The sequence below is a fragment of the Tasmannia lanceolata genome, unplaced genomic scaffold, assembly GCF_043159265.1.
Source record: "Tasmannia lanceolata isolate RefF3 unplaced genomic scaffold, GAP_Taslan_0.1 ptg000019l, whole genome shotgun sequence".
Taxonomy (NCBI): domain Eukaryota; kingdom Viridiplantae; phylum Streptophyta; class Magnoliopsida; order Canellales; family Winteraceae; genus Tasmannia; species Tasmannia lanceolata.
Genome location: NW_027518696.1, coordinates 27551579 through 27577483, shown reverse-complemented (window position 1 = coordinate 27577483; position 25905 = coordinate 27551579). Strand labels below are relative to the sequence as shown.

The 25905-nt window shown below is 37.8% G+C and overlaps 1 protein-coding gene across 2 annotated transcripts in view; it reads right to left on the bottom strand.

Moving 5' to 3' along the window:
- Positions 1-11890: 11890 nt before the first annotated feature.
- LOC143852591 (glycoside hydrolase family 2 protein) overlaps positions 11891-25905 on the bottom strand; it is an 84939-nt gene continuing 70924 nt past the window's right edge. For both annotated transcript variants that reach the window (XM_077362044.1, XM_077362043.1), the window contains exons 8-18: positions 19438-19677; positions 18765-18971; positions 18347-18650; positions 17894-18053; positions 17658-17766; positions 15457-15592; positions 15303-15358; positions 14930-15229; positions 14493-14618; positions 12946-13659; positions 11891-12268 (exon numbers count right to left, since the gene is read on the bottom strand). In XM_077362044.1, the coding sequence (XP_077218159.1) occupies positions 12098-12268; positions 12946-13659; positions 14493-14618; positions 14930-15229; positions 15303-15358; positions 15457-15592; positions 17658-17766; positions 17894-18053; positions 18347-18650; positions 18765-18971; positions 19438-19677 (2523 nt within the window). In that variant the 3' untranslated portion in view covers positions 11891-12097. The remainder of the gene's footprint in view (positions 12269-12945; positions 13660-14492; positions 14619-14929; positions 15230-15302; positions 15359-15456; positions 15593-17657; positions 17767-17893; positions 18054-18346; positions 18651-18764; positions 18972-19437; positions 19678-25905) is intronic.

The following is a 25905-nucleotide window of genomic DNA, read 5'->3' as shown; positions in this document are numbered from 1 at the left end:
TAGAACCCTTCTCATTGCAAGGGCAATGAAAGAGTCATCTAGAGTCCCTAGTAGGAAACACGCCCAGTCTCATTGAGACGATTTTCCTGTAGAGACAAGCCTCATTTAGAACTTACTCTTAGGGAGTTTACAGTAGATGCATTAGAGAGTTTACTCATAGGAGGCATGCCTTGCCTCATTTATAGAATCATTTCTAAGTTGTGCCCCAACTTGCCCCTACTGGTTGGAGACCAATTTGGTCTGTTAGTTGCCTTAGCTCTACTTATTCATTGCGCGGGCAATGATAAGGATACTTGGAGCCCACCTTTGTGTCTAGGAGACCTGCCCAGTCTCACTAACACCTTTGTTCACTCCCTCTTCATAGAGAGTCTTTGACTTATTTGTACCCCTTTAGAGTGTAACTCATGCTTTGATTTATTTGTACCCCCTTTAGAGTGTGAGTCATGCTTTGATTTATTTGCCAACTTCTTTATAGAGTTTTTAGTTATACTTGGACTTATACTCCCTTTTAGTGTTGATTGTTTAGAAGTCTATTTCATAGACTATTAGTTGGTCTTCTAGTTAGGAGTTGGTCTTTTTGGTGTTATTGTCTCCCCTTTGTTAGAGACTAGCTCAGTCTCTTTAGAGTTTATCTACTTAGGATCATAGATCAGTTTCACTTTCCTTGGGATATTAGTTTACTTGTTTTGAGGTTATTTCACTTTTAATGAGTTTGTTTGTTTGGGTTTTTCCCTTTGCCCTAGGGTTTGGCTCTAGGGTGTTGCTTTATGTGTTCCCTTAGGTCTTTGACCAAAATGGTGAAAATATCTTAAAATCTAAAAAAACATCAGAAATTTAAAATTTAAAAATATTTAAAAACATAAAAAACACTTGAAAATCTTTAAAAGAACCAAAAACACTGGAAATCATTTCAAAATTCAAATACATTAAAACTTTTAGAAAAGTTAAAGAGATTTTAGAAGCGTAGTAGGAGAATTTGTTTCCGAACTATGTTGGCTTGATCCTCTTCCACGAGGTACGTAGGCAGCTTGGGATTCTCGTCCCAAGTTCAGTCAAACCTTTCAAAATAAACATTTCAAATTTTGTAAATAAATCATTTTATCCATTTTAAAAATATTAAAATCTTTCATAAAACGTGTTTTCGAAAAGTACTTCCTCTAGAATTAGGAGTTTATCCTAAATAGAGAGTTTTAGAGTCAGGAGTTTGTCTTTGATATGTTGTTTGATTGTTGTGTGTATGGTTTGTGTTTGTGTTAGAGTTGGGAGTTTGTCCTAGCTAGGAGCGCCTCCGTCTGGTCCGTTGGCGATCCACATCACCAACTGATGACTAGAATATGATGCGTTAGTCTGCCCACTGTTTTCCTTAGGACACATAGCCTAGTTAAGCATAGGTATAGGAATCACCTGCATTAGCTTATGGCTAAAACTTGCATTTAGTTAAGGCATATAGGGTGTCCTAAAATCCACAATTCACTTGAATTTAAATAAGTGTTAAAGAAGCTTTAAAAATCAGTTTGGTCTTTTAGGTTGAGTCTAGTTTAGTGGTCTAGATGTCTTAGGCATCATAGTTTATAATAGGCGCGAAGAACTATATTGCTTTGATTCTCATGGAGGGGAGGATACGTAGGCGGCTTTGGATGAATACCAGACCATCTAAAGAATCGGGCGAAATCGTTTAGAGTTTAGGGTTTGTTGTATTGTGTCGTGTGTAGTATCGAGTCATATTGTATGTTTTGTTGTGTTTTCTTACTTTCATGTACAGACCTTATATGTTTAGCTGTAGCATGCATGTGTTTGCCCATAAGAACTTAGACACCCATTAGGCATGACACTCATAACTTAGCTATGCTTAGGTGACACTTCTTTTATTTATTTTGTATGTGCTTATTATCCCTGGGTCATGCATGTTTAGGTAGACATTTTCTCGGGGATATTCGTTCCCATTTCACATGATTTTCGCCCAAAACTCTTCAAAGTTAATAATAAATGGCATAAGAGACCAAGTGCTCGCACTCGGACGGATTGAGATGCTCTTCGGACCTTCCTCATCCGTAATCAAGCACAGACCCATATATATTTCTGGTTATCCATTGCACAGAGGATTTGTTTTTGGGATTCCATGGCCTATCCATGGATGGCAACTCTGAGTTATTTTAGGTACGTCTTGGTTTCGAGCCCTAGCTCCGGATCAAGAGGTATCTCTTTCATTTATCGCCACTCATGCTATGCTGTGAGGGTGGCACCGTTTCGAGAGTTCCTTGGTAGAGCTCTCCTTTCATGTGGATGATCCAAAGGACCGACGAGGGACCCGTTTTCCCGCCGCCTCCTCCGGATCGGGGTCCACACCAACTAAACAACCTTTTGGAAGATTATTTCAAATCCCTTTGAGCTTACACTTGAAAATCTAAGGTTTTTAGTTTTCCTCTTCACGGTTTAATTTGTGAATCTACATTCAACAAGATGATCTCCATAGGGCTTTTATTTGCATTATCTTTTGGAGAGATTGTGAGCTTCTATTATTGTAATCCGCCTATCAAGAGGCTTGAGATATGTTCATTTTAGTTCTTTATTATAAAGAGGGTTCTACGCTTCAACCCTATAGAAGAAGAAGCTTGATTGTAAAGAGGATTCTACGCTTCAACCCTATAGAAGAAGATGCTTGATTGTGGAGAGGGATTTTTGCTTCGGCCTTAAGGAGAAGCTTGATTGTAAAGGGTATCCGATTCAGCCCGTTAAGAAAGGAGAATTCATAGCAAAGAGGGTTTCTCCCCTCGGAGGTGGAGAAGGCGTTTGTAACCGAGGGCTCATTGATCCGGCCCGTTAAGAGTGAATGATCGCTTAGTGAAGCTTCAAGGAGGTCTTGAAGAGTGGACATAGGGCTTAGTCCCGAACCACTATAAAATCATTGTGTACCTCCTATTGTCTCTTCCTCACTCTATCTCTCTCTCCATTGGTGATTGGTAAATCCTAACTCTCTTGTGTGTTTGTGTTTAATTAAACAAGGGTTAGTTAATACATGATAGTAACATCCAACCCTAAATTGATTGTCTTGCTTATTTAAACAATGGTTAGATTAATTAGTGCTTAATTAATAAATTGATTTTTAATAATCCACCTAATTAAGCCAAAAGTTTTTAATTGAACAATTCACCCCCTCTCTTGGGTTGCCACACTTGGATTTTGATTTCACTTGTCTTGAGTCACAGGGTTATGTACATTCTTGAACCCCTGGCCCAGTATCCTTTATTACTAATCCCGAGTCACGAGGTTATGTACATCTTCGGACCTCTGATTCTTTGCCTTTTACTCTTCTAAGGTCAACCCCTTTGTTCAACTTATTTCTTAAAAATCCCGAGTCACAAGGTTATGTACACTTTTGGACCTCTGATTCCGGGCCATTTACTCTTCCAAAGGCACCCTCTTGTTCAGCTTATTTCTTAAAACTCCCTAGTCACGAGGTTATGTACATCTTCGAACATCTAATTCTTTGCCTTTTACTCTCCCAAGGGCACCCCGCTTGTTCATATTATTTCTTAAAACTCCCGAGTCACGGGGTTATGTGGTTATGTACATTCTCGAACCCCCTGACTCTAGGTCTTTTACTCCTCCAAGGGCACCCCCTTGTTTAGTTTATCTCCCAACATAAAATTCCCGAGTCACAAGGTTATGTACATTTTTGGACCTCTAATTATGTGCCTTTTACTCCTCCAAAGGCACCCCCTTATGTAGCTTACCCCTCAGCATAAAATTCCCTAGTCACGAGATTATGTACGTTTTCGGACCTCTGATTATGTATCTTTTACTCTTCCTAGGGCACCCCCCTTGTCTAGTTTGCTTCACAACATCAAATTCTCGAGTCACGAGATTATGTACATTTCTAGACCTCTGAGTATGTGTCTTTTACTCTTTAGGGGCAACCCCCTATTAAAATAAAATAAAAACAACAAAGCAACAAAATACCAAAAATACGTGTCTCATGTTGTCTTATTGTCATTGACTCCTCTCCTCTATAAAGCAGAGATTATGGCAGCAGAAGGACTTTTCGAATGGATCCGGTGTTACCATCGTCCCGAAAATTCTGAATCCCTTGGATGGTTAAACGGCCCCTATGTGCAATTCTTCCCTTTATTAAATTCCATTAAGATAGATTGGAACCTTCTTCGAGCAACAATGAAGTTCTGGGACCCCAATTACCATGTCTTCCATTTTGGTCTTGAAGAAATCTGTCCCATCTTCGAAGAATGGTGTACCCTGCTACAACTCCATCTTGATGGACCTTTGATCCAACCCACACTTAGAGGTGGGTACTGTACCATCTGCTAACAATTGATCTGTATGCCATGGCATGATCCACTTACTTTTATGTCTCTGAATGGTACTCTTACCGACCAGCTCATCCGAGCCTTCGCTCGCATTATAGACTTGGGAGACATTACCTATCGGAATCGCTACCCCAAAAGGGAAACAAGTGGACTAAAAAAAAGGAACCCAATACGACTCACAAAGTAAAGATACTTTATTCGACAAGGCCACATGGCCAAACACTATTTCTTCTATCCCTTTAGCTCCCTTGCTTGTGTTTAAGTTATCATGTCATCATGTCATTATCTGTACCTGCAAGAACTGTAGTAACTTAGTCAGCACGAGCTGACCAAGATCCCTTAGTGGGCTCACATAATAAAATTGCACAGTAATGAAATTGTATTATAACAATGATCCTTATGTCAATGAACATAAGAGGCAACAATTTGAATAGAGATATGGAAATTGAAATAAGAGTATGAGTACATGAGAACAAAGAAAGAGAATATCAATGGATCATAGTAGAGATAAATAACGTAAGAATCAAAACCTCGTGTTGAAGGAAAAACATAGATATGTTTTGTAAAAACAAAATCACATCGTATATCAAAGTACACGGTCTCAAATCTGAATCATCATATGTATATATCCCAAGTCATCATCACCTGTCCGAAGCGGGTGGAAGCATAGGTCTTTATATATATATATATATATGCCACGCCCATATATATATATATATATATATATATATATATATATATATATATATAACGTTACCATACAACGACAAGGAGTATATGCATAAGATCATACGTCTTTTTTTCAAATCAAATCCTTTCAAAACTCTCTTTTTTTTTCTTTGAAATTCCAAGGTACGGAAATATGATGCATGAACATAGGGAACAAAACTATAATATCAAAACCATTAAATGAACCATTATTATGAGAGTATACTATCACTTGCCTTAGTGTTTGACTGTAGAAGGAGATGAAAGGCTCTAAGTATCAATCGAAAAGCAACCCTGTACAATTTACATATCAAGAGTGTTACCATTGGTTCAAGTGTTTAATTCTTTTCTACTGAACTTGCTCGTATTTATACCAAATTTATTACTAAAACTCGAAGAGGCTTCAACTTAAACCTAACTGTTGGTTTCTTCGTAAACCAATTGTTATAACATATTGTATCATTATTTATAAATCTGATTTCTTTTGAAAACCAAAATAAAATAATTATTTAACCCCTTTTAGGTGCCGATTTTAATGAAAATCAGCCCTTAAATACACTGTTTTTGTACTGAATTTGTTGAAAAACTACCATAAATATCATATACGACATACCTAGGTATCATATCTTTCACGAAAAATATCTTACATAATTTATATGACAAGTACTCCATGAAATCTCAGAAAAACAATCACTTTTAAGTGCTGATTTTTAAGGAAAACAGTGACAAATCCTCTAGAAAATCACACGTTTAGGTTTAGACATCCAAAAATAATTCCTACTATTCTCTAGATTACTCTAATTAGGGTTTTTCATAAGTAAAATACAATACATATATTTTTAAGGCATAAAATTTTAAAAAGAAAATTTAAAATAAGTTTCTTAATTCAAAAGAAAGGAAAGAAATCAATAAAACATTGTTAAAAATCCAAATTAGGTTAAAACAAGATCAACAAAAGCAAAAAATTTGAATTTAAACAAAAAATTACAGAAAACATAGTTTTCGGGCATTTACTCGAAGACGAAAAACTAATCGATGCAAAACCGTAGCTTTTCTTCTTCTTTTCTCCTCTTCTTCTCTCTTCCTTTCCTTCAATTATTAAGTGATTAAAAATAACCCTAGATGAGTTTATTTATAAACTTAGCCTAGAGTTTTTTCAAGAAGGATTCCAATTATTAGATTCCTAATTATAGTCTAATACTAACTTAAGAGGGATGAAAATATCAATATTGGGTTTCCTAGCTTATTCTAATTTATTATTAGTATTTAGGTTATATTAGGTTACTTTTATATTTATCTTTTTTTAAATAAAACAACTTAAAAGTTGCCTAATAAGACAAAACTCGTAACTATGCCTAACCCTAACAGAAAAAGAGTCATAACTTGCTCAAATTATGTTCAAATTGCTAAACCTTTGGTCCGTTGGATAGGTATTCGAAATATCCATCTACCGGGACCAAAATCACGTCGAACGGATAAGATTTGATGCCCCAAAAATAGATATACTAAAAGTGATGAAAATACATTATGACCGTTGATTTTTAAGATCGTTTAATCTAATGCGGGATAGGAAAGACACAAGAAGCTTACAAATTGGGGATCTATCCAACATCTAATTTACATATCCTACCGTCCGAAAACTCAAAATCGAAGATCTAGCCATTAATCTTTGATCGAAAGATCTACGGTCTAGATTTAATTAGGATTTGTATCTTTATAGGCCCTTGTTAGGAGCGGGTCATTACAGATCTTTTGTGTGTACGCCAATTATCTCGCATATCAAAGCTCTGATGCAGCTTCCCCTTCCATTTTCAGTATAATCCAACAACTCTTTGAAGGAGCCAACCTTGTTCCTACAATTCTTACAGAAACTTTGAACGGACTGGATGATGTCTTTGAATCTCCTCCCCATATTTTTGTTGGATGCCCAACTCTCCTGTATATTTGGCTTTGTTTAAATCTCTGCATTGCTATTCCTCGATCCGAATGCCTCCATTTATAACTTGGAGTCCTTGAATCATCAGCTTTGCTTTAGCAGTGAATCCGAATGGAGCGCTTGGCTGGCAACTCGCACCTGTGATGACATATCTTGGAAACTACAAGGTTTCAACACGGTTGCCCTAGCAAGCCAAGATTTTGGCTTTGTCCACCTACTTGGCCTTAATAACACTTCTTTGTACATTCCTTACCGCATTGCTCACCAATACGACAGTAGGCAAGAACCATGTTTGGCCCTCACTCAGTTCTACCCTCCAAAAGGTTTCACTCTAAGGATAGCCAAAATTATTGCTTCTTCTTGGGAAAGGCGGAACATCACCGTACTCCGTAACATCGCCCGCTGCCCGTGAAAATGAGGTACATCAAGAGTACTACCCTTTGCTCTTCATGGAGCTCATTCCTGATGCCTCATCCTCTGAGCTTTCAAATTTGACCACCAAAGAAGATATCTAGGAGTCACTTCTCCTTTGCCTTTTATTCGCATATCTCGGGCTCTCGAGTCTTAAAGTCATCTTCAATACAGGAGATAGGAGCCACTCCTCCCTTTTGTTTACTTTTCTTACCTTGTAAAGCAGGAATGTAAATAAATAAAATTCAAAAGTCTCCAAAACTCTTGTCTCATCTCTTCATGTGGATGACTGCATAAAATTTCCTTGCATGGAAGCGCTTCAAAACAAATCACTAAACTAGTGTTTATGTTTTCATTTTCTAGGAGAAAGGACTTCCCGTCTTCCCACCATAGCTCCCAAGAAAAAGTGCATCCGTTTCTCCTCCACCATTCATCATGGCAGAACTGACAGATGAAACCCGGCCAATCTGAAAATGCAGCGAGTGATAGTTGACTTGCCTTGCAAGTTCAGCGTCTTAGCCGAAAAATACCCTGTTGGAAGCCCATCTTCAACTCATCGAAAGGTCTGGAACCTCTAGGGAACCCAATCCTTCAGCGCGGTTTAGCCAGTGGCACCACCATTAGACCCGTTTCTGGAAGAGCAGTACGCAGATGAAAACCATCAGTTCGCCCAAATACTGAAGTCATGGGAAGAGAAATTTTCAAAAGTGACCCAAGAAGTCAATGGAATCAAAACTCAAGGGTCAACTGACTGACCATGCGAAAAGTGTCCTTGTTTCCAAATGTACAACTACCGGCTAGCTTCAAATGGCCAGACATTGACAAGTACAATGGAACGGGTTGCCATCGCATGTATCTTGCAGTATTTGAAGGCATGCACGGATCTAAGAGTCTATCCCCAAACCAGTTAGCCTTGGTCTTTCAGATGTTCTTAAAAGGAATAGCACAAAAATGAATAAGTTTGACTGAATTACCAACCATGGACTGGGACCGCATAATAGATGAATTGGTCAAACAATTCTCCTATGAAGATGGTACAGAGGTCACCCGTTGAGACTTTGAAACCACAAGGCAAAAACCCATGGAGTTCTCGAATTTTGTGAAGTGTTGGCGTCAGAAGACCACCTAGATGCTTAAGAGTCTGCCTGAAGAAGTTCCCTTTATTGTGCAATCTATCTCAATCATTTTAGTGTTGTTATTTATAAACACACTAGATTACAGAAGTTCCCTTTATTGTTTAATAAATAAAAAAGCACTTCCCCTCCCTTGTAAAGACTTTCCTTTAATTTTCACTCTTCGATTTCGGTAATCGACTAGTTTGAGATTGCCTCCACTTCTAGGTGCTCATTTGACTTGTTCAAGAGGGCTTACGCCGAAGAAGTAGATCTAGGGGCAATCTCAATCTTTTCAGCATTACCGTCTGTCGAAGATTGAATTAAAGAAAACCATTTACTTTTCTGTATAAAATAAATCTGAAAGAGCTTTCTTTCATTTTACTTGCTTTCTTTACTGCTTTATGTATTCATATTCAATAATCAGCAAAAGACCACCCTTTCCTTTCTATTTTTACCCTTCCTTCTGTTTGAAATCCAACTGAGGAATAAGCTTAATTGTAAAACGGAGTTTAAAATCCGTTTTGTTAACGTTTTTCTAACATCCACTAATTCAAGTCAAGAGACTGGGTTTCCCGGGCATGAGGGGTGCATAACACCTTCCCCTCACGTAACGATATCCCTTTCCAAGATTTCTGTCAAGACCTTGCCGTAAAACAGACTTAATCAGGGGCTTAGGACCCAAACTAGATGGCAACATCGATCGTTTCCTTTTTTCATGAATTTCGGATTCCCATATCAAATTCACTAGAAATACAGATCACGGGTCCTGGGCCCTAACCTAGGTGGTGACTTTGAAAACCTCTCTTTTCCCATGAAATTCGGAACTTTATCCTAAGTTCATAGGAAACACGGACATAAACACACCCCTGACAAAATAGGGAACAAGAGAGAACAACACACCAAAGCACACACCACCAACACACCCCCGAGTGTGGGGAGATGACGGGGAAGGAGCGGCCGCAGCACCCTCTGCCATCCAGGATCCACACTCACATATGTAATGTTTCTCGATCCAGTGGAGAGCACAATTGATTGAAGGATGTCTATAGACCACCTCATGATGCGACCCCAATTCGGTTCACAACAGGATTGATCTTCTTAGACGGAAGATCAACCTCTTGATCCACTTCAAGGGAAGGATCAATCCTCCTTGGTGCACAAAGACAGACTTTTTGTCACATATTTTTTCCTTGATTTCCATTAACAGTATTCGTACTTATATAAAGCACTTAAAGATGAGCATAGAAAGAGTCGGAGATAAACATAGAAATGATAAATTCAAATCTAAATTAGTATCCTAATCTATATATCCTAACTACTAAATATATGAGATCTGTTAAGATATGATCTTATTCTCTAAAATGCAAGATTAATTTATTCTACTCTAAGCGGGAACGATCTATGCACGTGACATTTTTGGAACATCCTTTGTGAAGAAAGCCTTTGCTCTTTTTAATGCGGTTGAAGGAGCATGGCACCTTCAATCAAAGGCATAGTTTTCTCAATTAAAGGCGTTTGCGTATTTCTCTCAATCAAAGGACTTTCCCTTCTAATAGAACTCTCCAACTCACAACCTACCGTGATGTTGATTGGGCGAGACGTCCCAACACTCGTCATACTACTACCGGGTTCTGTATCATCATTGGTGACAACCCAATCTCTTGGAGGACAAAAAAACAAGAAGTAGTTTCATGCATTTCCGCTGAAGCAGAGTATCATTTGATGGTCTCCACCACTAGTGAGTTATCTTGGCTATGCTATTTGTTGCATAAATTAGGCGTACCTCATCCTCAGATTCTTCGTAGTGAGACCGAAGCTGCACAACAAATCCCTTCCAATCCTGTGTATCATGAATGAACCAAACACAATTGGGATTCTCATCTAGTTCATGAAAAAACATTAGTCTGGACGGCTCCAAATGGAATTCACTCCTCTACAACGACCGATGTCTTTATTAAGCCACTTGGCAAGGACCATTTTCATCGCTTTATTTGCAAGACGGACATGATCAACATCCATACGCCACCTTCCGGGGTGGGGGGTGGTTATTATCTTTCCTTATTCATCAAATCCCTCAAGAGATTTGACTGTGTACACATTACATACTGGGCGTGACTTGCATCATGCGTTACCCTCCGTATTTTTGGAATTTGATTTTATTGCATTTACGTGTTCTTTATCAATTCCATGATATAGGGATCTAATTTAACTCTTGTAATATGTATATACCCATTCTTATTGGAATAGAAACACACGCACTTTCCAATTCTTTTCTGCATTGCTATCACTAACTATAAGGCCTTTTTTCTTCTTTACCTTTATAACTTCGATTAATATTACAGAAATACAAGGGAATTTTTTTTCTTTTTTCTTTATTTTTTCTTATCATAATCCTCTTTGGTTTAAGTCTTTCTTTTCTAAGACATGTCAAGCATACTAGTAATGTGTGGCTGGCTGTATCTTTTCAACATATTTTTTGTGTGGATGAAGGGATACTCAATAGTAACTTTTCATTCCCCCCGGATTTGATTATGGGAATGATCTTTTGTTTTCTACTTGGTCGGAGGAAATGATAGCAGAACCCTGCAAACACCTGTATTTCGATGTATTGGAGAGAAATGTGTGGCTAATGCTAATGTGCGCCTAGGTTGGTTAGCGTCTGAAGAATACCGATTCCATCATTGGATTGGGCTCGACACAACACAATAGGAAGCAAAGTGCCATCAAGTGCGGCCCCCAACTTGAAAGTCCCTCCTATTATCTCTTTCATAGAGCTATCTTATCTCTTTGGATAGATATCTTGCTATCTTATCTTTCATTTTCTTGATATTCCTCATAGGCTTCATTTTAATTTTTTAGGCGATTTATTTATCTCCTTTTCTCTATCATTTTCTTCAAAATCCTGCATATTTCCGTCGTAAACCTAGAGGCTCAAGAATCCTATCACTTAAAATTGTCAATTGGGTCCATATCTTAAGGTCCACAATTATTTCAGCTTGTGACCCAGATGTAGCCAACAAATTTGGCCAGGCATCTTAGATCCTAATTGAGGGTGCCAATATATGAAAAAATCCTACTCAAAACACAAACATTTCATTTTCCAGCATTTGTTTCCATGACCATTCTCGTCTCTCCATGAGTTTCTTCCCTCTTTCCCCTAACCTTATGGCGATCCGAAAAGATCATGACCAAAATATAGGTGGATCCGACCCATAGTGGATCCATTAACTCTTGTAATATGTATATATTCCAATCCCCATTCTTGTTGGAATAGAAACACCCACAATTTCCAATTATTTTCTGCATTACACTCATTTTCTATATGGGCTTTTTTGTAGCCAATTTTCCTACCAAACAGGTTTTATTTTTTCTTCTTTATTATTATAACTATTTTCAGATTAAAATAGTTTATGGGCTTTTTCAGTTTATTCGGTTCCAACTGGACATATGGTGCACAACCATGGCTGTGTTATCCAGCAGGGTGAGCCAACTGTATCTTACATATCATTACTCAGTACATATCCTTCAATTCACATGTTCGACAAGCTCCCACAATGTTCATTTACCAGAGAATAATGTAGAGACCAATAAATAACTAAAAGCTGTTATTTTGGAAGCTGGTATCTGTAGACATCGTAGCAGGACGTAGATCCATTAAGAGGACATAATCGCATAGAGAATGAGTAGGGTACAGGAGGGATGAGGTACTGATCATGGACACATGGAGACCAACTATCATCTCCCCCAACACCCATATGCTTGTGGTCAAGATGAACCTGCAAAACAACACCACTCTTATTAGGGGAGAACAGAATATCAAATGTTACCTAAAACAATAAGATTACAGGATCATCTACTATTCCTTGAAGTTTAGAGCAAAACATCAGTTGCACCAGTGAGAACTTTTTAAGAATAGTTTCCTTCAGAAATGCTAAAATCACAGCATTTCAGTAGAAACTAGACAACCAGTCAACCAAAACATTCGCATCAAAATCACTATTTTTTTTTGCTATGATAAACTCCAGTTGACAATGATAGACGGACAGCACCTGGCAGTGAAAAATGAGAAAGATGTCCTTAGAGAAGAAGCACCTCTCTTCTACAGAGATGCCCAATGATTGGTGTTATATAAAAGGGTCACACCCACAAGTAGATAGAAGGGCTGTAAATTAATGTAGTAAGCTTGAATTGTAGCTATGATGTTAAGGACTGACTTTGGATTTGGATGCTCAAATTAAAAGGGGCTCCATATAATGGGCCACTCGAAAGCAACTTAAACATTTGATGCCATGTTGGTGAGCCTTGCTGTCCTACTTTTCAATCAAAGGACATCTTTCTCACTATGTTGGTGAGAGTGGCCCCAGTGTTATTTCGTCTATTTGGTGAGAAAGGCTCTCCCTGCATCCTTCTGTAAAAGTTACGAATTGAATCTAAATCCAAGAAAAATAGTTACCTCAATGTCATCTCCCTTGACAAGGTCTTCATTGTGTGTTGCTCTGTCAAGTTCTGCAGTGCTGTAATAACTGGCATTCATTTGCATAGGGGGAGACCCACCATACATGGAAGCAAAAAGGCCAAACCCATTGCTATTTTGAAATGCCACCCATCTGACATCTGCCCTACCCGAACTTTCTCCAGGAACTATGTACGGCACATGCATATCTGCCACAGTCTGTTCATATACCCCAACTTGGGCAGCCTCTTTCCGATCTGGATAACACTCGAATGGCCCTTTCCCATACCATTTAATCTGATCCAACGATTTGTCCAAATGGAATTCAACTCCAACACGTGGCAAAGGTGGAAGATCAGTGTTTGGGTGTACATTGCAATCAATAATAACATCTCCAGACCCATATATCAAGTAATTCACATCAACCTTGCATATAACTGAACTTTGATCTATAACCCCACCATCAACCCCTTCAGATTTCAGAAAAGAGTTTTCTTGATCTTTAGGAATACCAAAATAGAGTACTGCTATTTGCACAACATGATTTTTCAGCTTCTGTAAAGAGCAACTTTCGGTATGGAATAGCAAGTTATCAAGGAAAGCGGCCTTCCACTTGGTTGCATAGCTATTTGAATCTCCCCCCTTGTCGTTATCAGTAGGTGCCCTCCAAATGCATGGTAGTATGCCCTTTTGTAGGACTGGAGACCCTCCGACCTGCCATTCATCAGATCCTTAGAATGAATATATTTGAGCAACGAAGAGTATTTCCTCATGATATAAACTTGCATAATGTGGGAAAGGGTTTGATGACTATTGGAAAACAATAGATGAAGGAAAAATGAAACAAGCAGATACAAAATCGAACATCAGAGCGCGTGGTTGCAAAAAGATGCATATATTGTATCACTACTTAATTTACAAATCAAACATGGTTGAGTGCTGTAAACTATGTACAAGAAAATTGTCTATTCTGCAGAAATCATGTGGAATAAAGACTTATTAAGCTCATTTGGCATTTAAAAAAAAACTTCAAAAAACCTGAAAACACCTCAATTACAGCCATGGTTTTAAATTTCGACCGAAATCTAAGTCAAGACCGAAACAGAAATTTCGGCCAAAATTTCGTTAAAATGTTTTCTTCTAATTTTATTTTCCAAGATTTCTGCTGGAATTACAGAAATCTTGGAAAGTTCGGCAGAAATTTCGTTACAAAAAAATGGAATTTTGTTTTTTACAGAATTTCGGACGAAATTTCGGTATTTCAGCCAAAATTTTGGTTTCGGCTGAGTCCGAAAACGAGATTTAAAACTATGATTACAGCTTTGGAATAAGATGAAGCAGTGTACAAATTAGACAAGATAGTCACATCTACTTTTGTGAAGTTTTCTTTACAACTTTCATGATTAAAACGGCATGAGTCCACCAATTATAAACATGCAATGATGAGTCGATGACCTTATACATAATCTAGCATTCGTCTACTCTAGAGGCTAGGTGCATGAAACACCTATAAGCTAAAACAAACAAAAAAGTACGGTAAGAACTACCTTCCAACTCTCGATCATTCCTGTTTGAGTATTGACTTTTATTTCCCATACATGCTCACGGCCAACTGTAATAGTGTCTCCAAGACATTCGGTAAGCAATATGACATTTTCATTCATTTTGATGACCTATAAAAGATATACACTTGTAATATTGAACTGTTTAGAAGCCTGACTGAAATATTAAAAAAAAATTATTTAAGCCCTGTTTGGATTGCAACTTTGCAAGAGTTTTCTAGAAAAGTTTGGAAAGAAAAAATATTTCTAAAATTTCCAACATTTTTTTACTAGTGAAAAAGCATAACTCGAGCTAACCCTACTCAATTTTTATTTAGAGGGACCTTCAATTTCTCATCTCCTCCATGAGAAATGTTTTTCTTGCCATCCAAACAGGGCCTTAGTCATAGATATCTGAGCAACAGTCTGAGAAAAACATATACATGAGGAAGAATTTCTCTTTTGGAAGGCAAACAGATTTGGTTGGAAGTGATAACATGACGAGCTTTGGCCCACCGGTTGGAGTTAAGAAGTTTTCCCGTTATTGTTAAAAATGCTTCTGCGGCTGAAGAGGCTGTCCATAGAGAATACCATGGAGCTGACTCCCATTCTATATCATAACTACTCTGAGGTTCTATTACAGGGAGAGATAGTATCCCAGATCCCAAGTTGCATCCATCTCCGATAAGAATCCAGCTAAACTCTATTGCTTGTGTTGTCTCGAAAAACTGTGCATTAGCTATCTGCAAAACAAGAATGTTACAGTATACCCTCCTTTTGTACTAGAGATCAAAATTTGAGTGACCTAGAAAATACCTTAATGATGTTTTTGCTAAATGAGACCTTTATTGGTTGATATACATATTTAACTTCTGAGAGAATAGTCAAATTAATGAGTAACCACATCCTACTATATAAAAATAATGCACGAATACATAAGACAGTCACAGGTGCACAAAAACAGTATTACCATTAATTGCAGGATGCGGAGTTCGATCCGGCCATGTAAGGCCATTCAAGCAGAAGTTCAAATCATTAGGGGTGTCTCCAAAGTCACCTCCATAAGCCCAGTGTTTACTACCATCTGGACCCTCCTTTAGTAGGCCCTAAACACAGAATGCAAAGGTTATTCACAGAAGTGATTATCAACATTCTTCCCTGTATACAATAGAGAAATGCTAATGTTAATTCCAGGAACAGTTTTTACTACCATCTGGGCCCTCCTTTAAACACAGAATGCAAAGGTTATTCACACAAGTAATTAAAACATCTTAGAATGCAAACTTTATTTACAAGAACCATACATTGATCAAATCATTCAGTTGAGGGAGAGTTGAAACCAAAAAAAAAAAGATAAACCCTATATGAGTGTTAAAACTTTAAATCTTATGCCTGAAAGATGGCTCCTGATACATGTAAAGAGCATTTGTGAGGATAAATGAGAAGGAAACATATGATAGTTTCAGACAGAAACCATATAACAAAGTGCAGTCCCTCCATTTATCCAAAAGCAAGCTTCTCTTCCCAGAAACATTTTTCATGTTCTTTGTTTTCTGTTAACTGGTAATAAATGCATTCACTGGAAAAGAATATATGACATTAGGGAAACAGAGAGAAAAAACAAAGAGTAAACACCAGTTTAACCAGAGAAAAAGAAAATGAAATCCCCAGTAGGAAATGGAAAACAATCTAAAACACTAATGCGAACACCTCTTTGGCGTCAAATCAGCATCCAAGTTTGCCTTTTGACAAACATGAAGAAACAGACACGATGAAAGGAGCACGTAAGTCCTTAAACATCTAAGTCAGGTTGGAATAAAGGGGAAGCTTTTATCTGGAAAGAAGAATTTTAGTAACACGATGGGAGACAAACTCGATTGAGCAAGAAATAGAAGCTATAAGAGAAGATCACTTTTTTTTCCCATATTGTCGCTAGGAGTTAATTGAATATCATTAAGAGGAAGTTCCTTTTTTTCTACTTTTCATTTTGTTATGTAAACTGGGATTGAACCCATGATCTTATGCTTGCGATCAAATCAACTTCAAATTGAGCAACGGATGAAGCCAAGACAACATCTTTTTATGTCATTGGTGTACCAAACCAGGTTCTACCCAGCATTGCAAACTTTCGGGCGCACTGATGAGAATTTTTAGAATCACGGATGGGCTTAGGGCTCATACTCATATAAAGCCTATCAACGGCTGGTGGTTTGGCATATTGCACATTGCACACAGGGCTAATGAAATTATATGTGTTTGGAGTCACTGTGATTGAAGATATCATTTTCTAGTTTCTGTTTTCCAGTAAGACTGTATTGTATCTTAATTTAGGGGAATGATAAGCTCCCTCCTCCCCCCCCCCCCCCCCCCCCAACACACACACACCCTTTAATAAGGTTATTCGTTAAGTTTTACAAGCGAAGAAAAACGTTGGGTGAATTTATCCTCAAGCAGTGAACCATTCTCACAGAAACCGTTAAAGGGGGGGATTTTATCCGTTTAAGAAGGGGGAGGGGGGGGGGGGAGGATATCATTTCCCCTTAATTTATTAATAAAATGTCTTATTTCAAGTGAATCTATTTTTGCTTCAACATATACAACATAGATTTTGAACTTAGGTATTAATTAAAATATTTTGCACAAGGTTAGCCATCATCCACTTTGGCAATTTGATTTTAAGGGGCTCACAACCCTAGTATATCTTACTCTTATAAAACATAGATTTTGAACTAAGTTAGTAGAATATTCTGCCCAGGGCTAGCCATCATCCACGATAACCACATTAACCATGTGATTTAAGGTGCTCACAACCCTAGTATATCTTACTCTCTCATCACATTACCGATAAAGCCCCTGATTTCTTCCCCATTACTAACAAGGAATCTAAACTACAGTATGTATAAATGCATCTTGCCCATGCGAAGACAGAAGATAGTTATGGTAAAATATAATACTGATCGAAATATCACATTAGAGGTTGTAAATCACTGGTGACATTTAAGATAAAATTTCTTAGAGCTGTAAAAATTCAAAGACTATCTTGTAGCATCCATGGTTGAATGGTTAAAGTGCCCAACTCATAATCGGAAAATTCGTAGGTTCAATTCTTGCTGATGCACGCCATTAAGCATATCAACAGAATGTTCTAAATGATATCAGAGGTTTGTGTACCTGATCCACCCATTCCCAAATAAAACCTCCTTGGAGACCTACTGTGCTATCAATTGCTTTCCAATATTCATGTATATTTCCATTACTATTCCCCATTGCATGTGAATACCTGCAATTATAATGTGGGGGCAGAACTTATAAGTAAATGGGAAAGAAGATATATATTCTGAAAGCAATCTATAACTGTAGGCATATTTTGAGCTGATAATTAGGATCTGAGAGTAAAGGAAACATACTCGCATAGAATCAATGGTCTAGTTTCGGTTGGATCATTAGCAATCTTAACTATGTCCCACACACGCATATACATGGGGCATACTACATCTGTTGATGATGTTCTTGCTCCACCTCCTTCATAATGTAATAATCTAGAGGGGTCCTTCCCACGAATCCAACCTGCATTTAATATAGCCCATGGATTCAAATTTTGGTTTCAGTTTCGGTTTCGGACTCTATTGAAACCGATTTTTTTTTAAATTGCAGTCATTTCGGCCGAAATTTTAAAATTTCGGCTGAAATGAACCAATTTCATCCGAAATTTATGCCGAAATCCAAAAATTTTAAATTTCGGTACCAACCGAAATCTGAAATTTCGGATTTCGGTCGAAATTTAAAACTATGATATATCCATTAAATGCTCAACCATTAAATATCATTGTGATGATCATCAAACCCAAAAGTTATGATACCAGATAAAGCAGAATGATTAGGCCCATATCCAGACTCGTTTCCCAAAGACCACAAAATAATACATGCATGATTTTTGTCCCTCTCCACCATGCCAATGACACGATCTAGCATAGAATAGGCCCAGCATGGTTCTAAAGTAGGATGCTTTCGATGACCCGAAAGATTAAAACCATGTGTTTCGATATTGGCTTCATCTATCATGTAGATACCAAATAAGTCGCACAACTCATACCACCGTTGATGTTGGGGGTAATGGCTATTCCTCACAGCATTAATATTGTTTTGCTTCATCAAAACCAAATCCTACAAGCGAATAATACATGGAAATCTCAAAAACATGTCAACTAGAACAACTATAATAAGAGATGCAGATATACAAAGATTGTTTGGCACATGAAATAAAAAACAACATATCACCTTAACCATGCAGGACTCCAAATTTGTCTTCCCTAAGCGTGGATGGTGTTCATGTCTATTGACACCTCGTATTACTATAGGATGCCCATTAACAAGCATCTGTTTTGGGGCTTGTGAAATTTGCCTTATGCCTACTTGGCATGATTCACAATCGACTAGTTTCCCTGAACCATCTTTAAGGATGATGACGAGAGTATATAAGTTTGGCTGTTTGTGAAGGGAAACAGGAAATTATTACCAAGACAACAAATTAAGCAAGATGCATTGTCCGAATGATAATTAACACCTAAAGAAAACAAGGAGAAAACGTAGCAGACAATACCTCAGTAAAAAATAGCAAATACGTGATATGTCGTGACATATTTTCTTAACAAAAAAGTGTGCTATGAGGACAAGAATGTTCAAATCACAAGTTCTTGTTTGCACTTGATAATTACTAGTGGATATTAAGAGAAAGTATCATTGTACAGCTTCTAAGCAGATAATACCTCAGTAAAAAATAGCAAATAAGTGATATGTCATGACATATTTTCTTAACATAAAAGTGGGCTATGAGGACAAGCATGTTCAAATCACAAGTTCTTGTATGCACTTGATAATTACTAGTGGATATTAAGAGAAAGTATCATTGTACAGCTTCTAAGGAGATTCTAAATAGAGTTAGACTACTCACATTCTCTGCAGACCAAAGTTTAGGCATTTCTAATTTACCAACAAGATTGAATCCATAAAACCCATTTCTTTCTTTAGGGGATTGATCAAGCTCCATATGAGCCACTTCAAAAGAAGAGACATCCACATTACTTCCAGAATCATTCCACCTTGTAGTGTCGTATAGTACAGCTTCTATGGAGAAGTTGGAAAGCACGTCATATTCAGAAGTTTGCGCCAAATCATCAATTTTTATTTCAACCTGTATAGTGAATACAACCAAAAAGTTAAACTGTAGATGTTTTCGGTAGCACAGTTCAACAGACATGTACAATGTAGTAGTGCATTCCTCATGCATGGAAATTCAAAGCAATTACGAAAGAAAAGCTACCAAACAAAAAGCCATATGCTTAAAGGATTAGATCCACACTAAACAATTACTTAAAGAGGAGACAACCATAAGAAGCCCAAGTACATAACATTAAAGAAAGAAAGAACAATTAATTTTATGCCAAATTATTAGCAACCAACATATATGACACGTAAAACATAAAAGGTAGATAATGCCATTAACCCTATTGTTGCCAAGATGATGAGAAAAATGAATTGTTTTCCTGGTATGAGTTTGGGCCGTAATCCGAGTAAGGCGTCTAACTGGCGTCCACTCAAAGCAAACTAAGGAACCTTCGGTCTTGGATATATACCTACTGAAGAAGAAGAAGAAGAAGCTCTGGAAGAACTGTTGAGATTGAGAGATGAAATTCGCCGTACTGGAGGGCCCCATACTCTCTATCGATGAATGGTCACTTTGTCAAAGAAGGCGAGACTTCACCATACTATGGGTTTTCTGAACCATGGTATGGTTCGGTGACAGGAATTGTGGTACCTGGATTTGAAATATTCAATGGCCTTGCTCTCCCAGAAACAGAACCGCCGGTACTTTGTGTTGAGAAAGTTGTGGAGGACTGGTTAGTTAAACCAGCTGATACAACAATCATATTTTTTAAATTGTGGTTTTACAAAGCATTTTTCTTCATGCCCCCGCCCTCCTTCTCTCCTCCTCCTCACTTTTGATTGCATTTATTTCTTCATGTTTCCCCCATTTTTTTAAATATCAGTGATGTACGTCAGGTCATTACACGCATTAGATGCTCACTTTACTAATAAAGTTACGCATTCTCTCCTTTCGCTTTCATTTAATCCCATCCTCCACTTTTTCCCCATTGTTTCAATAGATGGTACTAGTAATAGCAATGGTTTATGCATTGGGATATAGGAAGCAAAGTACATAACATGAAAGAAAGAAAGAACTATTAACTTTGCGCCAAATGGTTAGCAGCCAACTTATATGACATGCAAAGCACTTAGATAAACCAGCTGATACAAGACTCATGTTTTTTTAAAATTAAGGTCTTTTGATGGCATTTTTTCTTCATGTTTCCCCCATTTTCTTAATATCAGTGATGTAGGTCAGGTCATTACACGCATTGGATGTTCACTTTACTAATAAAGTGATGAATTCTCTCTCCTTTCGCTTTCATTTAATCCCATCCTCCACTTTTTCCCCATTGTTTTAATATCTGGTACTAGTAATAGCAATGGTAAGAGCCGTGTACCAAAGGATTCTTCAGTTAGAAAAGGAGTATCTTGATCATGTAATTGTGGAAGGGGAGTCTCTCTAAATACCATCCGGTGGCTTCGAGGATCTTCAGTTCCTCCTTGGAGGTTTGCGCAGTTTTTTGATGAGATTCAAGACAGAGTTATCAGGTCCTCTATCTCTTTCAATCATGTTAAACGATCGGCGAATAGTATTGCGGATCATCTGGCTATGGAAGGAGTAGATAGGTTGGCCTTGGAGTGGTTTGATTTTTGCCTCCTTGAATTGGCCCTTTCCTTCTTGTCTTTTCCAATCCCTTTGTATTATTGAATGTAATGCTCCTTTTGGGTTGACATTCTCTGTCGCCCTTTTGCTTTTGAATAAATTTTTGCTCCCATTCAAAAAAAGAAAAATGTAATAGCAATAGTTTATGCATTGGGATATAGAGATTCAATAGTAATTGGTGACTAGTCTATATCAAAATTACTTTGGGGTCTTGTGGTTGATGAGTTTCTATGACAATTTTTTTCTTATTGGATCCATTTTTTTTTGGTGTGTGTGTGTGGGGGGTGGGGGTATTCACTTATTTACATATAAATCTTGAGTAAATGGACAGTAAATGAGTAAAAACATTGAGATAAATGACTTTACATATAAATAGATTTTTTTGTAAAGAAGCCTATTTTCAGGACAACTGGGTAAAATACCGAGCCAACCAACTTAAATCGACTTACATTAAAACGAAACCATAATTCTAAGAGGGTCAAGAGAGCGGGGAGAAAAGGAAAGAAGGGGTAAAGGAAAAGAGAGAGAGAAAGGGGATGAGGGTTTACGTACAGTGACTATTCCACGATCTTTGAATTTAGGTTCGAGTTTTGGTTTTGACTTCATATTATTCTCTAAAATTCTGGCAAAGATTCAAATCCAAATCTCTATGTTATTTCTGTTATTTCTTTGAATCTTGCATAGATTCCTAATGACTGCCATAAATTACACCGTTTAATTAAATGGAAATCTAACTTTTTTTAAACTCGAAGATTTATCTTGGGCCCCAGGGAAGCACCTTGAATTTATTGATGAGAAAACAAAAAATACAAAGCGGAGGTAACAAGGCAGCCTCTAACAAGACATTACAAACTAGAACCACTTTATCCTTTTCTTTCATACTAATGTTTGGGATACCCAAATGGTCACACCTTACTTGCTCCTCTTGCCATGTTAGGGCGATCTTTCCACTGGTAATATATCTTGTTGGATTGGTCCTGGCAGGCTACATTGCCAAGTGCATCAGTTGCTGTGTTCCCTTCTCTATAGTGGTGAATGAATGAAGGCGATAAATCTTCAATGAACTTCAGAATTTCATGCCAAAGGCACATAAGAGTACAAGGGACTTTACCATTTTCTTCAATAAATTCTATAAGCACTTTGCTATCAGATTATACCTCCATTTTTCCAAGATTCAGACTTTTGCAAACTATCAAGGAGAGGCGGAATTCTTCCTGCATGGTAGTGCCCCTTCCACAGTAGTGGGAGAATGCCAACACAATGTCAGCATTTTCACCAGGGAAGATAATCCCGCCGCTCGATGTCCTCGGGTTGCCCATGGCGACTCAGTCAATGTTAATTTTATATGTTCCTCATGTCAGTCTAGCCCACTGAACAATTATTTCTCTTCGACCTTGGTCCAATGCACCTAACACCCAAATTTTCGTAGATCTCCTTGGTTTTAAGGATGAAAATTTTGGCTTAACTTTCTGCATTAAGCGATCCATTCCTTAACCAAGCTAATAATTCGCTGAACAGAATTATACTTACCTTCCATTCATATGCTGCATCGTTCCTTCCACCTTTATCAAATGATCAACATAGTAGTAATTCTAATGATGAAGCCCATGAAAGATTTACCTTTTTGCATTTATGAACCAATTTAGCATTCTAGCATGAGTAGAAAAGGAGTTCATACATCCAATGTGGTAAATGATAGCAAAATGAGTCCACAAATTCACAACAAGATTACTTTCCTTGAATAAATGGTTTATGGATTCTCCTTTTTATTAACGCAACAATCGCACATAAATGTGATTGGAATGGTAAGATCTAAGGGTATTTGCTAATTTGGGGTAGACCTTCAGGAGTTGTATCAAGTTGAATATTGATGGTGCCTCTAAAGGCAACCCAGGAGTACCTGGTGGAGGAAAAAAAAAATATTGGGATAGTAATGCTAATGTCATACTTGCTTATTCTTATTACTATGGAGAAGGTACTAACATGCACGACGGATGTAGGGCTTTATTGGACGGCCATAGATACTATAAGGCTCTGGGGATCCAAAGTGTGTGGATAGAATTTAGATAACAAGGTCTTCTTGCTCAATACCATTCAAGGTAAAGGAAAAACCACTTTGTTGATTCTTTATTATTGGTATGAGATCGAGTACCCATTGAAGCTTATCAATCCATCAACTTATCAATCCTACTGTTTCCTACTAATTTAGAAATGGTAACCAAATGGCAGATCTTTAGCAAAGTTTGCTTCTATGAATAAAACTAACAAATCTTATTGGAGGTAAAGCGACATGTCCCCCTCCTATATTTTTTCCATATTAATAAAATTTAAGGAGTTGGTCCCTGTCCCAAGATAAATTTCGGGTTTGAAAAAAAAAGGATCTTCAATCTTCCTGTCCACACTAACAACTCAACTCAACTCAACTCAACTAAGCCTTTGTCCCAAGCTAGTTGGGGTCGGCTAATGAATCCTTTAGAAACTTTTCATGAAGAAGGTGAAACCGTGAAAGAATCTACCCGGCTCAAATTGACTAAGTCTAATCCTGACACTAGTTGGGTTCGTCTACATGGATCATTTTCTTCTATTCTCTCCTATCCAAGGTCATGTTCTCTGTTATGTTCCTAGCCATCAAGTCTTTCCTCACTGTTTCTACCCAAGTTGCTTTCGGTTTGCCCCTGCCTCTTTTTACTCCTTCAACTTGGCACGAGTCACTTCTTCTCACTGGAGCATCCAAAGGCCTACGTTGGATATGCCCAAACCATCTTAAGCGGTGCTCTCTTATCTTCTCCTCAATTGGTGCCACCCCACCTTTTTATGGATGTCTTCATTTTTCATTCTATCTAACCTTATGTGGCCGCACATCCATCTAAGCATTCGCATCTCCGCTACACTCATCTTATGCGCATGCTGCTTCTTGGTGGCCCAACATTCTGAGCCGTACAACATGGCTGGCCCACAACTGTCTTATAAAACTTTCCCTTCACCTTGGTAGGCATTTGGTGCAAATCCGGAGGCTCACGACTTTCTATAGGAACTTTTAGGAGCTCGTGGGAACCAACTTCATATTCGCGTAATCATATCAAAATCCAAAATAAATGATCAAATAATAAAAGATGGTTAATGACCACTTAAAGATTCAACAGTAAGCTTTAAAGAGAATCCATGAATGGGAAAATAATCTAAACTAAGCATGAATGCATATAGTAGCATAAATAACACGGAAGGAAGGAATTACGAGGCTCAAATACTTGAATTTAGTCAATGTTTAACTGCTTGTCATGAAGAAAAATAGCAATCTAGGGCCCAAATATTATTAGAAATGTGATAAAATGCTTAAACTAGGCTAGGATAATTAACTAAGGATGTCTAGGGAAGGTTCTGAAGGCTAAAACATGACTAAACGGAGCTGAAATATGGAAAATAGTACCCGCAAAGTGCAGCAGTCCTTCCACTTGGAGATTTCACTAGCAAAGAAGCCAAGAGCGTGGTGGAGAAGCCCGTTGTAGCATTCCAAAGTCCCGGACAGCACCGTCTCATCAATTAAGGCTTGAAATTAGGGTTGAAAGAGAATAAAGAGAGTAGAAGAAGAGAAAGAAATAGACTAAAATGAGTGGAGATGAGAAATTAAGAAAAGTGATGAAAATGGATGCCAAGAAAGATAAAGAATAATAGAAATAGGGTAGGGGAAGAAGAATCAAAGAAATTTGGGTAATAAGACAGATTGTGAGAAGATTGAATGAGGGAGAGAGAGAGGCCAAGAGAGAGAGATAGAAAAATAAGACAGATTGTGAGAAGATTGAATCAGGGAGAGAGAGGTGAAAGAGAAGGGAAGAAGCAAGGGGGGAAAGAGAGGGCGAGAGAGAGAAATCAAGAAAAGATGGCTAGGTAGGGAGATTAAAGGAATATGGAGAAAATAAGGGGCGAGAGTGAGATCAAGAAAAGATGGCTAGGTAGGGAGATTAAAGGAATAGGGAAAGAAGGTAGAAGTTAAGAAGGGATGAGAGGGAGAGATAAGAAAAGAGGGTGAGAGGAGAAGAAGAGAGATAGGAGAAGAGAGGAATGGAGGGAGAAAAACCTACCTCGGGTAGGGGGAAGGGAATGACGCACATGGCGTCTGTGGAGAGAGGGAGGTTGCGGCTCCTTTCTTTCTTGGGTTTTCTCAAAATGTCAAATCTAGGGTTTTCTCCCCTCTAATTGTTATTTATATGCTTTTTGGTGGGCCCTCCTTTGCTAACTCAATCTTCCAAGTGAAAGTACTCATGTACCTCTACAGTAAAACACAAATAAATAGTGAAATAAGGGTGAAAATGGAAAAGGCACCTAAATAAATAAATAAAATCATGTCTGGTGTGCAAGTGGGCCCTAGATGATGTGGATATCCCCCACATCTAGGCATATGAAATAAACATAAATAAGTCTAATAATCCGAATAACATGTGCAATAATGAAAATAAAGATGATCCAATGGTTCGGATCACATCAGTATTTTATGGTCACACAGAAGTCCTGAAGCATGCTTCCACTTCAACCAACCTGCTCTTATTCTGTGGTTAACATCCTCTTCAATCTCTCCTTCTTTATGTAGGATTGAACCAAGATAGCGAAAGA